General features: G+C 34.0%; 1 protein-coding gene across 1 annotated transcript in view; it reads right to left on the reverse strand.

Moving 5' to 3' along the window:
* Nucleotides 1-15,909, reverse strand: part of SDG37 (SET domain group 37) — a 54,188-nt gene that overhangs the window by 29,572 nt on the left and 8,707 nt on the right. The window contains exons 2-5 of the mRNA XM_090004714.1: nt 11,746-11,894; nt 10,491-10,625; nt 5,452-5,506; nt 5,190-5,308 (exon numbers count right to left, since the gene is read on the reverse strand). Coding sequence (XP_089860840.1) covers nt 5,190-5,308; nt 5,452-5,506; nt 10,491-10,625; nt 11,746-11,894 — 458 coding nt within the window. The remainder of the gene's footprint in view (nt 1-5,189; nt 5,309-5,451; nt 5,507-10,490; nt 10,626-11,745; nt 11,895-15,909) is intronic.

Below are 15,909 nucleotides of genomic sequence, written 5' to 3' on the forward strand. Positions count from 1 at the left end.
GAAGATGATCATGTTAAAGCCATCAATGAATATCAAATAAAGATAGAGGATTAGGAAAGTAACCATGCCAAAATTTTGGCATGGTTTATTACAATGTTGACATAAAAATATGTGTCAACATTGCTAAATTTAGAAGAGTCACGAAAGTGTATGTATACCCAAAAGGATTTTGCTAGACAATATTTTTGTCAAGACAAAATTAGATCCACTAAGCAAGGAGACAGGTGTGTTCGAGATTATTTTAGCATTTTGTCCCCTCTTTGGGATGAATTAGCACTTCTTGAGCCTAAATGGGTGGCTCCCGAAGATGTTAAAATTAGAAGAAAGCAAATTGAGAAGGAACACTTTTTTTAATTCATTCATGGTTTAAGACCGGAATTTGAACAAGTGAGATCTTCTCTTCTTTATAGAACCAAAGCTACGCCTCTTGAAGATGCTCTTGCCGAGGTATGTCAAGAAGAAACTCGTCTTGGCATGACCAATAAGAATAATGATGTTTTGGTTGTTACTAAGCCGAGTTTCAATATAAAAACCTATAAGCCACCTCACTTTTAAAAACAAAATAACTATAGTAATGGGTCCAACTATAATAGTGGATATAGAAAGGACGTTATTTGCCACCATTGTGATGAATTAGGACACATTAGACCGTTATGTCCAAAGCTTAAAGGTAAAATTGCTTCCGTTGAAGAAATCACACCTAAGAAAGAAGCAAGAAAAAATGAAGGAGATATTAAAGACAACTAAATATCAGAGGCACTTCAACAACTTCTCAAATCATCATCTACTTCGGGTGCGGCCATTGCATCTTCTTCATCTCATCCAGGTATGTGGATTTTTGATTCGGGTGCTTCCTTTCATATGACACTTCATAAGAATGTTCTTTCAAAAGTTTGCACTAATCCTACTTCATGTTATGTTTCAACGGCCAATGGAACTTCTTTAAAAATAAAAAGTATTGAAACACTTAACTCAAAAAATTATCAAAAATTTCTTGTTCCAAAATTAAATTTAAATATTTTTTCCGTCTCTCAAATTTTCGATCATGGTTGCAAAAAAATTTTCTTACCTAAAGATTGCATTGTGCATGATCTCCAGTCAGAGAAGCTGATTGGGCAAGGCCATAGGAGAGGCGATCTTTACTTTATGAATTTTTTGTCCTTTCCACCCAAGTCATTTTGTAATTTTGTACACGACAAAAGTTTTGATACTTGGCATAAGAGACTTGGGCATCCTAGTTTTTCGAAGATGTCTCTCTTTCCTTTTTTGGAAAATATATGTTATGAAAAAGACATATCTTGTAAAGAATGTATTTTTAGAAAAATGAAAGTCATTACCTTTTCTCAAAGACTTTTTATTTCTACACGGCCTTTTGAATTAGTGCATCCAGATGTATGGGTCATTCACCGATCATATCAGAAGGTTACTCTTATTATGTTATTTTTGTTGATGATTTTACTAGATACACAGATTTATTTCCTAAATCATAAATCTAATGTGTTCTTTTTTAAAGAATTTCATATAATGGTTAAAAATCAATTCCTAAGCAACCTATCTATTCTTAGATCGGATTCGGGAGGAGAGTATATGTCAAACAATTTTCATAGGTAGTTGAAACAAAATGGAATTTGTCATCAAAGGTCTTGTCCTAGAACTCCGCAACAAAATGGATTAGTGAAAAGAAAGCATAGACATATAATAAAAACCACTAGGACTCTTTTAATTTTAAGGGACATTCCAAAAAAAATTTTGAGTCGAAGTCGTTCTAACCTCAACATACTTAATTAATAGAACTCTATCTTCATTAAAAAATGTTTCTCCATCTGAAAAACTTTTTAAAATGACTCCTGATTTTAAAAGATTAAGAATCTTTGGTTGTAAGTGTTATGTTCTTACTCATAAAAATGATAAACTATCCCCAAAAGCTATCGAATGTCTTTTCTTTGGCTATGGAGAAAATACAAAAGGATACTGCTATTTTAATCCAATAAATAACAAATTCTATGTTTCAAAAGATGTCACTTTTCTTGAAAATGAAAATGGGTTTGATAGCAAAGAACCTAAAGAAGAAATTGATTACTCATTTCTATTTGATCTATTACCAAGACATGATGAGTCTAACTTTATTGAGGTGCTTGATTCTTTTGACAATGACCCTAGTATTGAGGGTCCGATTGTTGACGAGGTTAGAGATCAACATGAAAATTTGAATGAAAATGTATCAAATGATACACAGGTGTATACTAGACGAGGAGAAAGTAATCACTCATGTGCCCTTCACAAGTTCTCTCAAAACATAACTTTAGAAGAATCCCAACTTAAGAAATCAAATTGTATCTCTAGTGCTCCAAGTAGATTTGTATCATACGACTCATTTTTCCCAAACTTTAGAGGATGTTTAATAACTCTTCACTTTTATTATGAATCAACTCATTATAATGATGCCAAACAATACCCTCATTGGAATGAAGCAAGGGAATTTGAACTTAATGCTCTTAAAAAAGCCAACACATGGGAAATAGTTGATCCTCCGTTAGGCAAGAAACCTGTAGGATGTCCATGGGTGTTTAAAGTCAAAACCAAAAGTGACGGATCATTAGAGAGACATAAAGCAAGGTTGGTTGCCAAAAGATAAGATAAAGAACATGGAATAGATTACAAGGAAACCTTTGCTCCAGTAGCAAGAATGACTAGTATTCGAGCTCTCATTGCCATTGCCACTATTAAGAAATGACTTATTTTCCAATTAGATGTTAAAAATGTATTTTTAAATGGAGAACTTGGTGAGGAAGTCTACATGGAACCTCTTCGAGAGGTTAATTTAAATGAAAAAAAAATTAAAACTTAAAAAGGCTTTGTATGATCTTAAATAAACTCCTAAGGCTTGGTATGATAAATTTAGTAATATTTTGATTAATTTAGGATTTATCGCTTGTTATAATGACACTACTCTCTTTGTTAATAAAACAGGTACTACAATTGTGATTCTTCTTCTATATGTTGATGATAGGATCATCATAGGAAATGACAAAGAAGGTGTTATTGAAATTAAATCAATTTTAAAGAAAACTTTTGATATGTCTGACTTGGGTTTCTTGAGATACTTTTTAGGAATTGAGGTTGCCTACTCCCCTAGAGGATATATTCTCTCTTAAATGAAATTAGCTGCTGACATATGTGTTAGGTCAGAAGTTTTAGATGAAATGAAGACGGAGATCCCAGAAGTCATAAATGTTAAATTAAGACTTGAAGATGGTATATTGCTTGAAGATTTTACTTCATATCGTCAATTAATTGGATCTCTCACTTACCTCTTAATCACCCAACCTTATATCGCTCATGTTGTTAATACAACAAGTCAGTTCCAACATGCCCCTACTACCGTGCACATGGCGGCAGTTATGAGGATTGTGCGATACATTAAAAACATTATTTTGAAAGGGTTTTTCTTATCTTCTTCATCATCTTTTGATTTAACTGCTTATACTGATGCTGACTGGAATAGTAACCCAAATGATAGAATCTCAACTGCTGGTTTTTGTATTCTTTTAGGAGATTCGTTGATTTCTTGGAGGTGTAAGAAACAACAAAAAGTATCATTATCCTCAAATAAAGCCGAATATCATGCAATGGCTACAACGACAATGGAGATTGTGTGTCTTAAAAGTCTTCTCAATTATATGAGAAGTATCATCTCAACACTATCGAAGATGTGCTGTGACAATAAGAGTACAATTTACATTACAAGAAATCACACCTTCCATGAGATGGATTGTCACTATGATCGTGATGAATATCTGAGAGCAGCTATTACGTTGCCGTATGTCACATTGGAGTATCAGTTGGCCGATTTCTTCACCAAAGCTCTTCTTGCTCCTCGATTTTTCTTTCTCCTTAGCAAACTTTCGGTTCATTTCCCATAAAGTTTGAGGGAGAGTGTTATATATATATATATATATATATATATATATATATATATATATATATATATATTATAATAGTTTGCCCAATAGAGGCTTTTTTTTTGCATGTAATAATAGTTGTTTATTAGAAACAACTATTTTTCTTATTTTTATTTTTTCTTTTTTTTAAATTATCTTTTTCCTTGCATTGGAGCCCCATTCCATAGTCATTGGGAGCTCCCCAATGACTCTATGAAGGGGAGCTCCCAATGGTCTCCCCCTCTACCTTTTGTATATAAATAGGGGAGTGTGATCCCCATGTATTTCATTCCTTTCCTATCTCTTTTTAATAATATATTATTTTTATTAGCTTTTGGCATTGTCCCTTAGTGGACTTTTTGTTTGTGCACTTGTGTGCTTGTCTATCTTCTTTGTAATTGTCCATTCTTGGACTTGTATGTGCTTTTGCGCTTTGTTATTTGTAATTCCGCATACTTCATTTCATATAAGTGCAGATACAGCGATATGGCCATTTTTGTGAAGTTTCCAAATTGACTTGTATATAAAGGGATATGAAATGGGAGTGAAAATGGAGTAACCATGTGACAGTTTCCAGTATTATAAAAATAACTTTCGGCACAATCTTTTGAACACAAAAAAAGAAAAAGAATATAAAAAATTGTATGAGTTCCCACAATATGGATATGTATTTTCTCACTTGATGGAAGAGCTTTTGCAAAATCCAGATCAAGCATGATTTAACTCAAGCACTTTGACTTTGTGTTACTAAAATTCTGTACTCAAGCACATAGGTGTACAGCCAACTCTTGCATAGTTATAATGTATCTTCTTCATTGGTAAGAAAAAGATATATATAGGGTAAGATTTGGTCATGGCTACCTGACCATCCCAATGAGCTGAAATTCGTAGGCACGGGTCGTGTTGACCCAATCGGATCTCATAGATGGATTCAATGTGATCCAAATGCTAGAGATGGCTGTTGGAACATGTTTTTTCAATGAAAAACACGATTTTATAAGCCGAGACAATATTGCAACATTGTAGGCCATTGATTTTTCAAGGCTCATAAATTCATGCCTACATGTCATAATCAGATGATCTAAGAGTCAATTCCCACTAACCTAAATATGTAGATCACATCTGTAAGGTAAGTTTCATGGAAAAAAAAAACTTATTTGTAGGAAATGGCAACATGACCAAATGTTAACCATATATATAGATGAAAACTCTAGCTAAAATGGAAAAGAAGTGATCTTATGAAGTTACCCTAGAAAAGTTCTGCGCGATCTCTTTGATACTGATCTCCTCCAATGGAAGGATTAAATTGACAAGGTTAGCCATTTGTGCAAATGTCACAAGTTGCTTCTCATCGATATCGGTCATATCTTTGTAAAGTAAAATCCGTCAAACAAACATCTATCCGCCTAAATTTTGAGATTATTACAACAAAAAATGAAGTCCACAAATTTTTTCCATAACAAAAGTCCATAAGACATTATTTTCTGATAGATAAAAAAAATCAGGATACGAGTCACCAGTTCTTCCACCAAGTTGTAGTTGTCTCTGGCAGTTGTTGTGATGACCTGACAGAGGAATGCATAAGCTAAAACTGATTTAATAAATTATGACAGTAAAATACACTTCTACCACTATACTGCATAGTGAAACAAAATGAAATCATTTTTCTAGATTCTACTGACCAGGGACTGAGTGGACTGAAAAGGAGTGCAACCAAGGAACAAATGTTCAACTTATTTAATTAGAAGCTAGGGTAACTACCTGAACAATAACTCCTTTTGTGCTCCACAATGTCTTGAGAATAGTTTTCTCCAAACAAAGAGTAAGCTAACAAAATTTCCAGTTCTATTGATGTACCATTTATCTCTAATTGTCACATAAAAACCTATTAAACATATACCAATTTGGATTTCAGATTGCTGTTAAGTGTTTGATAACCAAGGATGCAAGCACTTGCAAGGTGGTCTTTTGCTTCCCATGAAAACTTTGTTTGATCTTTTAAACTGACTTGGTGCCTGTAAGATCTGCCTATTGATAATATGAATCCATAATTTATCATGAATTCTTTTATATCGGAGCTCATGAAAGAAAGTAATATGGTGGAGAATTTGATTACATTTTTCTTTGTGTTTTCTTTCCTCAATTTAGTTCTACTCCATACAAAGAGATGCAAAAGTCTTTTCCCCTATGATTGTTAGTCTATCTGAATTTGTATTATTTATTATTTGATGCAAGGTTGTAAGTATTGTATCGTTACCCGTATCGATCGAGCACAAAGTAATACCGTATCGTATCGTAAAATATCGTAAATTTTTAATAAAAAAATTTCCAAAAAAATCAAGAAAAACAGAAAAAATTAGCAAAAAATCTAAAAAAAATCATATCACATGAAACAATAATGAATTGCACAAAATAATACTGCATCGTATCGTAAAATATCGTAAATTTTTAATAGAAAAAATTCAAAAAAATCAAGAAAAATCAGAAAAAATTAGCAAAAAATCTAAAAAAACATATCACATGAAACAATGATGAATTGCACAAAATACAACTATAAAATCACATATGAAGCATTTATGTCTCCATGAACTGCTATGAATGGCATGCATATCTCATAAGAAAATTGTAAATTGTGAAATAATAAACAACACTAAGCTAACAAGTCATAAGATCCATGGCAATGCATGTTTACATAAACAAAAACAAAATCCCCAAGTGTTTTTCAATACTTAAAAATTTTACATAACCAAATTTTTTTAAGTTCAAACAAAAATGAAGACTTTTTTTTGCAAGAAATCAAGCCCTAAATCACTTTCAAGGAGTAAACACAAACTTACCTTAAGGAGTCTTCTTATATATTTAAAAAAAAACGAATTGAGTACAACATAAAATGCACTAATTGTGTATCGTAAGATACACCCTGCATCGGGGTGTATCGTACGATACAGGGGATGTATTGTACGAGGCACCTGATAAAAGTATGATATACACCTATATCTCGATACGGGTGTGTACCATATCGATTAGGCCTAAAGTAACGATATGTATCGTATCATACAATACGATACGATACTTACAACACTGATTTGATGAGCCCCAAAGGATTTTGGCGTAGTGGGATGGGGCCTAGGCCGCTAGGTAGGCGGTCCAGGTTCAAATCTCATAGGCGTTACCATTTGCACAAGTTGAAGCATGGCAACTCCCTGGGGGCAAGGGATAAGGCCACGAAATTTTTGGCTGCCAGGAAAGTGACCATAAGTACAGCACGTAGAGCCAGCACGACTAGGTCTCTTACTTTTTAGTAACCATGCACTTAGTTGTCAAAAGTGGTGCCTAGGCAGTCTACACGCAAGGCCACCGCCTAGGCTTATAGGTCTAGACAATATGGTCATGTTTTTCCACCTAGGTTGCCTATGTGGTGCCTAGGTTGTCCCTGCTTAGGCCACATGGACATGGTTGTTATTTTTTTTAATTTTTTTATATTCTTCTTTTCTTTCTTTTTCCTCTTGCCCCAAAAGCTTTCTTTTTTGTTCTCTCATTTTCTTTGTCTTTTACTTATCTTTTTTACCTTATTATTTTTTTTTATTTTTTCTTCTTCCTCCTCCTTTCACCCCCTCTGCCTTCTCTTTTTCTTCTTCCTCTACTTCTTCTTTCTTTTTTCCCTTTTATTTTTTCCTTCTTATTTTTTTCTTCTTCTTCCTCCTCTCGCCCCTCCACTCTCTTATTTTTTTCTTTCCTTTTCTCTCTTTTTTCTTTTTTCCTTCTTTTTTATTTTTGTTGTTTAATGTTAGATTAACCTATATATATATATATATATATGAGAACGGTGTTCATCATATCTGCTTTTTCTTTACGTCACCGTGAAGACCCTCCAAATATCAAAGTTTTAGGTGTTTTATGCTCAATTTGAACTATTATAAGTATTTATCAATACTTATTTATTGAGAAACAAGCATTGTTTCAAATTGATTTAATGTAAAAATGTGAACAGTTTATCATGAAATTCTAGCACGATACTAATTGATGATTTTTTTACCTCTTTAAAATACACATTTGAGCATAAAGATGTTTAATCAATTACATGTTCTCTATTCAGCAACAATCATAAACACATCTAATAGTTCAGATCCAACATAAAGCATCTAAAAGCTATGATTTTTAGAGGGTCCTAACAATGACCTAACAAAGCAGGGGCAGGATAATCCTCTCTCTCTCTCTCTCTCTCATATATATATATATGTGTGTGTGTGTGTGCGCGTGTGTGTGCGCCCCAAGTTTTGATGTATGTTTAATACTATGCAATTTCATGAATTTGCGACATGTTATACTGAATTGCACAATTCATCCATAGTTACAATCATATGTTTGTTAATAAATTCAACTATTTATTGTAATATTTTTGTTTTTCTTGATGTTTTTTTTTTGTCCCACCTAGCACGATTAGTCCTGCTTAGGCCCGACTACTCCTTTTAGGGGTCTTCTGCCTAGGCTCCGACCTATGTAGTCAAAAGCGCTAGGCGGTGCCTAGTCGGTAGACACCTAAAAAGATTAGTCGAGGACTAGGCGGGACTAGTTGGTACCCCAATTAAATATAAAAAAGTACACAAAATATAGATAAAAATATGTTTAATTCTTTTACTAATAAGATGATTTCATTACACAAGTACAAAATTACATATGCTTTCATAAAATATATTAATATACATAACCAGAATATACATATATATAATTATACACACACACAAATATATATATATATTATATATTCAATTATTCATAACATATTCAGTATAATCAACAAAATATGCTTTCAACCTTTCACAAAAGCACAATAACACGTATATATATAACATATTACATAATTCATAATGCTAAACATGCTTTCAGGCTTTTATAGAAAAATTCATCAAAAACAAAGTAATACACACATATATAAAAAACATAATCAATTAAAATTAATTGTGCATGCTTTCAATGTTTCACAAAAAACATCCCAAAAAGCAAAGTAGCCCACACACATATAAATATAATAACTAAGCATGATTTCACAAAACAAATCACACAAACACATGCACATTGCACATACATATAATTATATATATACAAAAAAATAACAATATATATATGAACAATAAATAACTAAACTGCCCTTGTGCCTAGGCGGAGGCAGCTTAGTCGCCAACTAGGTGCCTAGTGGGAAAATTGGTGTGTTTTAAGATACCCACCTAGGAATTGCAAAGCCTAGGTGTTTTCCTTAACATAGACCGACTAGGCGGACTAGTCGGTGCCTAGTCAGGGCTTTTGACTACATAGGCTCTGACTAGCGCTTTTAACAACTAAGATCAGGCATGACATGTTTCAACGAAGTATCTACTATCAGCTTTTTGCATTGCTTGGGTGAATGCAATATCTCTGAGAAATGTAAGGATAAGTCAGCAAGATTGCCCATGGATTATATCCTGGATCCAAGTAGATGGAGAGCCAACCCAAACTACACTAATTTTTCCAACCACAAACCTAGGCACAATCTAACTGAATCATACCAAGTACATATACAGGATGGATCTATATGTAGCCCTAAATTTCTCTACCTATCATGTATAGATGTGAGTTCGAATGAGGTCAAAATAGAATATGGATCATACTCAGATATAATGCCAATAATAACGTTACTTCATCCCACATGAAGGGCAAATTGGAACTCCATTCGTCAAGTCCAGATACTAAGACATCCTAGATATGTCCTAGGCTTGTTGGAAAATAATTATGGTTACCTTATGATGCAGGGGAGGAGCAGAAGACACAGGTCCATAAGGGCCAATTGGATCCAATTGTATTTTGGATTTCTGTTTGCTATTTTGGATTTTATTGTATTTGGATCATTGCATTTGATCAACAATTTAAGATAGATTTTATCTTTTTAGAAGGTTATCTTAATAGGTAGGTTGTTTTTATCAAAATTAGGAAATCTTCTTCTTTAAGAGAGATCTAGAGGAAGATAGAGAGTTGATATGAGAAATTCCAATTAATTTCTTTCTTTTAATTTTCAGTTATTTCAATTTCCTATTATTTCTTGTTTTTTTCAGCTTTTCTTAGATATAGTTTGGGTAGCTTTCTTCGTAAATTCAGCAACGAATTTATGTCACTTTAGTAGATGAGATGAGAGTATTTGGCAATAATAAGCATAAAAAGAAATACAATGTGGCTTCATCAAACTGTTATTTATTTAGTTATCCAACTGTACTATGGCAGAATATGCCCATAGGAAGCCAAGCAATGTAATTTTCAGGAAATTTAATTGTGTTGCTAAATGCTCTGCAGTATAAGGAAGCCAACCACACATAGGTGTGTGCAATGATGATGATTTATGTCACAGGCAAAGTATGATAAGAAATAGTAAATTTTCCCTAGACATTCTCATATTAATGCATAAAATATGATGCTGCATATTGATGCCACCAGATTGCTATCACTAGAAACTAGAAAGAAGTCTTCCTCCAACTTTATAATGGTAACATAGGAGATGTAAGGCCATATGAAGGAGCTTACCTTCTCAAATTGTTGTTTTCTTCTTGTAAGCAGTCTCATCATCAAACACACAGAAGGTGTAAGCATCTTTTTTCTATCCTTGCTAAGGCTCACAAGAGCTTGACATTCGTGTTGATGCAACTTCCATTCCGCTTTCTGATTATTCATGACAGCGTAATAACAAGAATGAATAAAAAGTCCAGATGTTCTGTTGACGTGAAGAAACGAATATAATAGGAACACAACTTAGTTGTGCAACCAATTAAACCAGGACAAGAATGCTAACTTGAGAAAGAATCAGGCAAAGTCCAATGATTTAAAGACATTCTTTGATTAGATCAATATATGATCAATATCAACTGCCATCAGCATGAATCCAAATAGCAAAATTAGACTTTCCCTTTGTTCAAGGGTTAACTTACAAAACTGGCCATGAAAAGGGCATCTGTGTTACTTGATCGATGCAGGCATGAACCTCAACTGAACAAAATAATCCATGCAAGAAGCTAGCAAACTATGAAAGATGTCTCCTATGGCTATAACTCACACGTATATGTATACCATATATAAAGCAAGCCACTTTTACCTATTTATTCTTTCTCCTTAATAGCCAAGCTGGGGGATAGCTCGTTATCAAATTCAAGCCAAAGACCCTCAGTGAAGATATGCAGTTTTTGCAATATAAATCCATGGTATCATCTACCATCGACAGTCCCACCTACACAGGTAAGGGGAACTACTTGTGCTGGACCAGATCCAAGTTAACATTGTTCACAGCAATATTATCACCACTGAGCTTAATTTTTAATAGTAATTACAACAAAAGCTGATGGGGCGTCCCTTTGTTCTATTTGCAGCATAATTTTTGTTAGGCTACTCCGGCAAGTTGACATGGGACTTGAAGCATTTGCAAATTGCAGGTCAATCATGTTTAACAATAGAGGAAATTACATTCCATTTACATTTTTCTTTAAATGGCCTTGAATCTATAAGGAATCACTCCAAGAGTATGTTGTTTTTGTGCATCCTCTTTCCAGCAGGCATATAGGATGATCACCTTGTGAAGCATTGTGCCAAATAACATTTTAGAAAACCTAGGCCCATCTGAATGATGCAATCTAATTTTTACAACACTTGTATCGGCTTACAGAATATTTCACTTGAGCACAGTAGGTTATTTGGCATTTACAAATAATACTCAAGAGAGGCATTTCCTTATTGGATCCAAGCATATATCATAAGCAGATTGGCCGTGGAACTAATTATAAACCCCCACCTGGCATGCACCCCCACAGTACCAGACCATCTTACACCTGGAGCATTTTTTCAAACTTATTTCTGACGAAAAGCAGCCATCACATGTCTTCCCATGAGAGGAACTATCGACCACAGAGGCATATGGTTCCTGGCATATGATCACTTCCCCTGCAAAAAGCATGCACTACCAGTAAATAATCAAAATGGACATAAAGACAATATCACTGGGAAGGTAAAGAAAACCACATCTATGTCACATAGATATACACACGTTTGGTACATCAAGAGTTTTGTAAAACTGCAACATGGGGACACAGCCAGACGTTACATATATATCATCTAAAGCAATAAAGGTTGAATATGATCTTAAGTACAAATTCTTGAATAACAATTCTAAATCACTATCATAATAAATCTAAGTTGAAATGTAATACAATCAATGACAAATTTTAAAAGAAATGAACACAAATAAATATAAAATAAAAAATCAAGATCATAAAAGAAAATAGATAAAAAGTTAAAGACACAATATGAAATTATGAATAATGTCCAATACAAGTTTGATGTGTCACATATCCAGTGCCGTGCCATGTCAACAAGGGATACACAAGCTAAGAAAAGTGTCCATTTGACATGGCATCACATTAGTAGTAGAAGGAATTTTGAAAATGACCAGAATATGGCTCACTAATCACTATTTGCCTTTCTATCCCCAACCTCCATCTCATAACAACCAGCACCTCCAACAATACAACATGATTCCCTTTTCTCTGAACAAGCGCTTCCTAAACAGTTGTTCTTACAACCCATGGCCTTGAGTATAAAAGGTATTCAGTTGATTTTGAAAGTGAATCCAGCATCATGACTGCCTATCAAGATCGTTCTTTGATTTCCTACAACATGCATGTTTGGGGGTTTGTAAATCTACAGCATGCCTTCTAGGTGATTGGAAAGGAATGAAAGAAGCATATCGTTGTGTCAAAAATGAAATTTGATCCTTGTCATATCAGAGCTTAAGAGCCTTCAGCTGTTTGGTTAACAAATCACAGGTCTGGTGAATGCACCTCATAACCAATTTGTGCAAAGCTAGACTACATTTTTTTAGGAAACATAACTAACAAAAAATAGAATATGTCATTAAGTGAATAGAAGCACATCTTCAGTGTCGAGAATATGAGTACCACTTTAATCTTTTTCACATGAGGAGAAATATTAGCAAGTCCAAGAAAACAAACACCAATGAGCGATAATTTTCCTCTAAATTTTTTTTCAAGGGCAGTTAAGATAAAGGTTGTAAGTAGTGTATCGTTACCCGTATCAGTCAGCCCAATAGTAACACCGTATTGTATCATATCGTAAATTTTTAATAAAGAAAATTCAAAAAAATCCAAGCAAAATCAGAAAATTTTACTAAAAATTTTAAAAAAATCATATCACATGAAATAATGATGAATTGCACAAAATACAACCATAAAATCACATATGAAGCATTTATGTCTCTATGAGCCACATAAGACATCATCAAACATCAATTAATATAGAATCATAGATAATATTGCATGCATATCTCACAAGAACAATGCAAAATATTAAATATCTTGCAATTAAGAATATACCACAAGACTCATACTTTCATATTATATAAACAAAAACAAAATAACCAAGTTTATGAACAATTAAGTATTAAATAACTAAGTTTTTTTAATAAAACATGATACATCAATAATCATAATCATCTTCATCATCAATATCTTCTTTTTCTCCTTCTTCTTCGACATCTATATCATCTCCAAGATACGTGGGGTCTTCATCATCTACCTCTTGTGCTCCTTCTATATTAATCACAGAATCTCCTCTTCATTCAAAAGGGTCTCATGCATCCAATTCATCAAAATATTTCAAACTGAAAGGATCAAATTACTCTTTATGCTTCTTTGCTGATAACTTTTCGATTTACCTAAAAATATGACATAAAAAATTAAAATTAATTGGGTTTTGAATGAAAATAACAAATAAACTTTATAATTTTATATATCTTTCTCTCAATCGTAAGTTGTAGCGAACGTAGACGAGGTCATTGAGCCTTTTGTGCTCCAATATATTTCTTTTTTTGGTATGGATTTGCTCAAAGACACTCCAGTTTCTCTTGCATCCACTTGCACTAAATGTTTGGCTAAGAATGCGAATGACAAAAGCTTTCAAATTTGGAACATCACTTCCAAACCTAGCCCACCACATATCTGAAAAAAAAATAAGAAAATGAGAAATCAATAAGACAATAACAGATACAATCATACAAAACATCATAACTAAATAACAATTTGAAATTAAAATTGAAATAGACAAAATAAATTACCTCGAAGCATTGTGGCTAGGTTTCACACTATTGCAGGTCTCCCCGTATCATATAATGCATTATCATAAGTTTTCATTTCCTTATGAATTTGATCTTGAATGCTATAATCAGGATTCAACCTTTTAATGCAATCCAAAAGTCCTTTGTTGACTTCCATATCCATTTTAAACGTAGGGGAGTATCTAAATGCAGATTTTAAATAATATGTTGCAACATGAAGAAGTTGATGAAGTTGCCCAGTCCACCTATGATCAATGATGTTACATATAGGTACGTAAAATTTTTTATTCCCCTTCAAATTATCTCTAATGGACTCTTTTGCCTTATTCATGGCCTCATAGAGATAACTCATAACTGGTTTATCTTCACTGTCAACCAATCGAAGCACTTTCACCAAAGGTATAGTTATTTTCAACAACTTGACGCATAAATCTCATAATTTACTTTTGAATACAATATCTACAATTTCTTTGGGCTTTCTTTTTTGTGCATAGAGATATTGATGCAGCAAGAGAGACCGAGACTTCACGACAAGGTTGCAGACATTGCTACTCGTAAAACAGCGAAGGAACCAATGTTGTCACGCTATGGGTAGACGTGATGACAGGGGAAAACCTCAACCTTATCGACGCAGCGATATGGGAATTGTCACTTTCACACAGGGGACTGACGATGAACTCGTGGATGCAGTGAGGGATTTGAAGTTGTCACGTTAATGGGTGCCACATTAACGCTCTTTGCTGCGGCAAAGGAATCGACGATAGTCGGCTAAGGTGCTGACGTTATGCCAATTCTCCAAGGCACAAATAGTCGTGCAACATCAAGATACTCAATGGAAATATGATGCAGGGCAACGAATGAATCAATCCGATCAAAAGTTTAATATGAACTCGGTAAGGGTTACAAGGCTTAACCAAAAACAGAAACGAGCAAATAAAAGAATAATAAGGAACGAACTGGCTGGAATGAAAAGCTTAGCAAAAGATACAACAACAACAACAACTACTACGCCTTCATCCCAAAACAATTGGGGTCGGCGATATGAACCAACAAAGAAAATCATTCTGGGTCTTCCACATGAATCCTTCTCCTCCAATCATTTCTATCCAATGCCATGTCCTCGGTGAGGTTCAAAGCATTCATATCATTTCCTATCATCTCCATCCAAGTCTTCCTAGGCCTACCCCGACCTCTTTTAACTAATATATTTTCTCATTTCTCCATCCTTCTAACTGGAGCATCATTAGGCCTTCGCCGAATATGTCCAAACCACCGTAAACGATTCTCTCTCATCTTATTTTCAATGGGTGCAACGCCTACCTTCTTACGTATCTCCTCGTTCTGAATCTTATCTTTTATTGTATTTCCACACATCCATCTAAGCATACGCATCTCAGCTGCACTCATTTTTTGAATATGATGTCTCTTGGCAGCCCAACATTCCGTACCATATAGTAAAGCGGGCCTAATAGTCGTCCTATAAAACTTTCCCTTCAACCGCAATGCATTCTACGATCGCACAACACTCCAGTTGCACTTTTCCATTTCATCCACCCAACCTTTATCCTATGATTTACATCTCCATCAATTTCTCCATCCTTCTGAATGATAGATCCCAAATATTTGAAACAGTCATCCACCGGTATTTCTTGCTCACCAAGCTTCACTACACTCCCATCACTACTTCGTTGCTTACTAAACCGACATTCCATATATTCTGTCTTACTCTTACTCAACTTAAAACCTCTTGCTTCCAAAGTCTGTCTCCATAATTCTAACTTAGCATTAACCCCAGCTCTAGACTCATCAATCAAAACAATATCATCA

Source organism: Nuphar pumila, chromosome 4, assembly GCF_984573655.1.
Source record: "Nuphar pumila chromosome 4, dmNupPumi1.hap1.1, whole genome shotgun sequence".
Taxonomy (NCBI): Eukaryota; Viridiplantae; Streptophyta; class Magnoliopsida; order Nymphaeales; family Nymphaeaceae; genus Nuphar; species Nuphar pumila.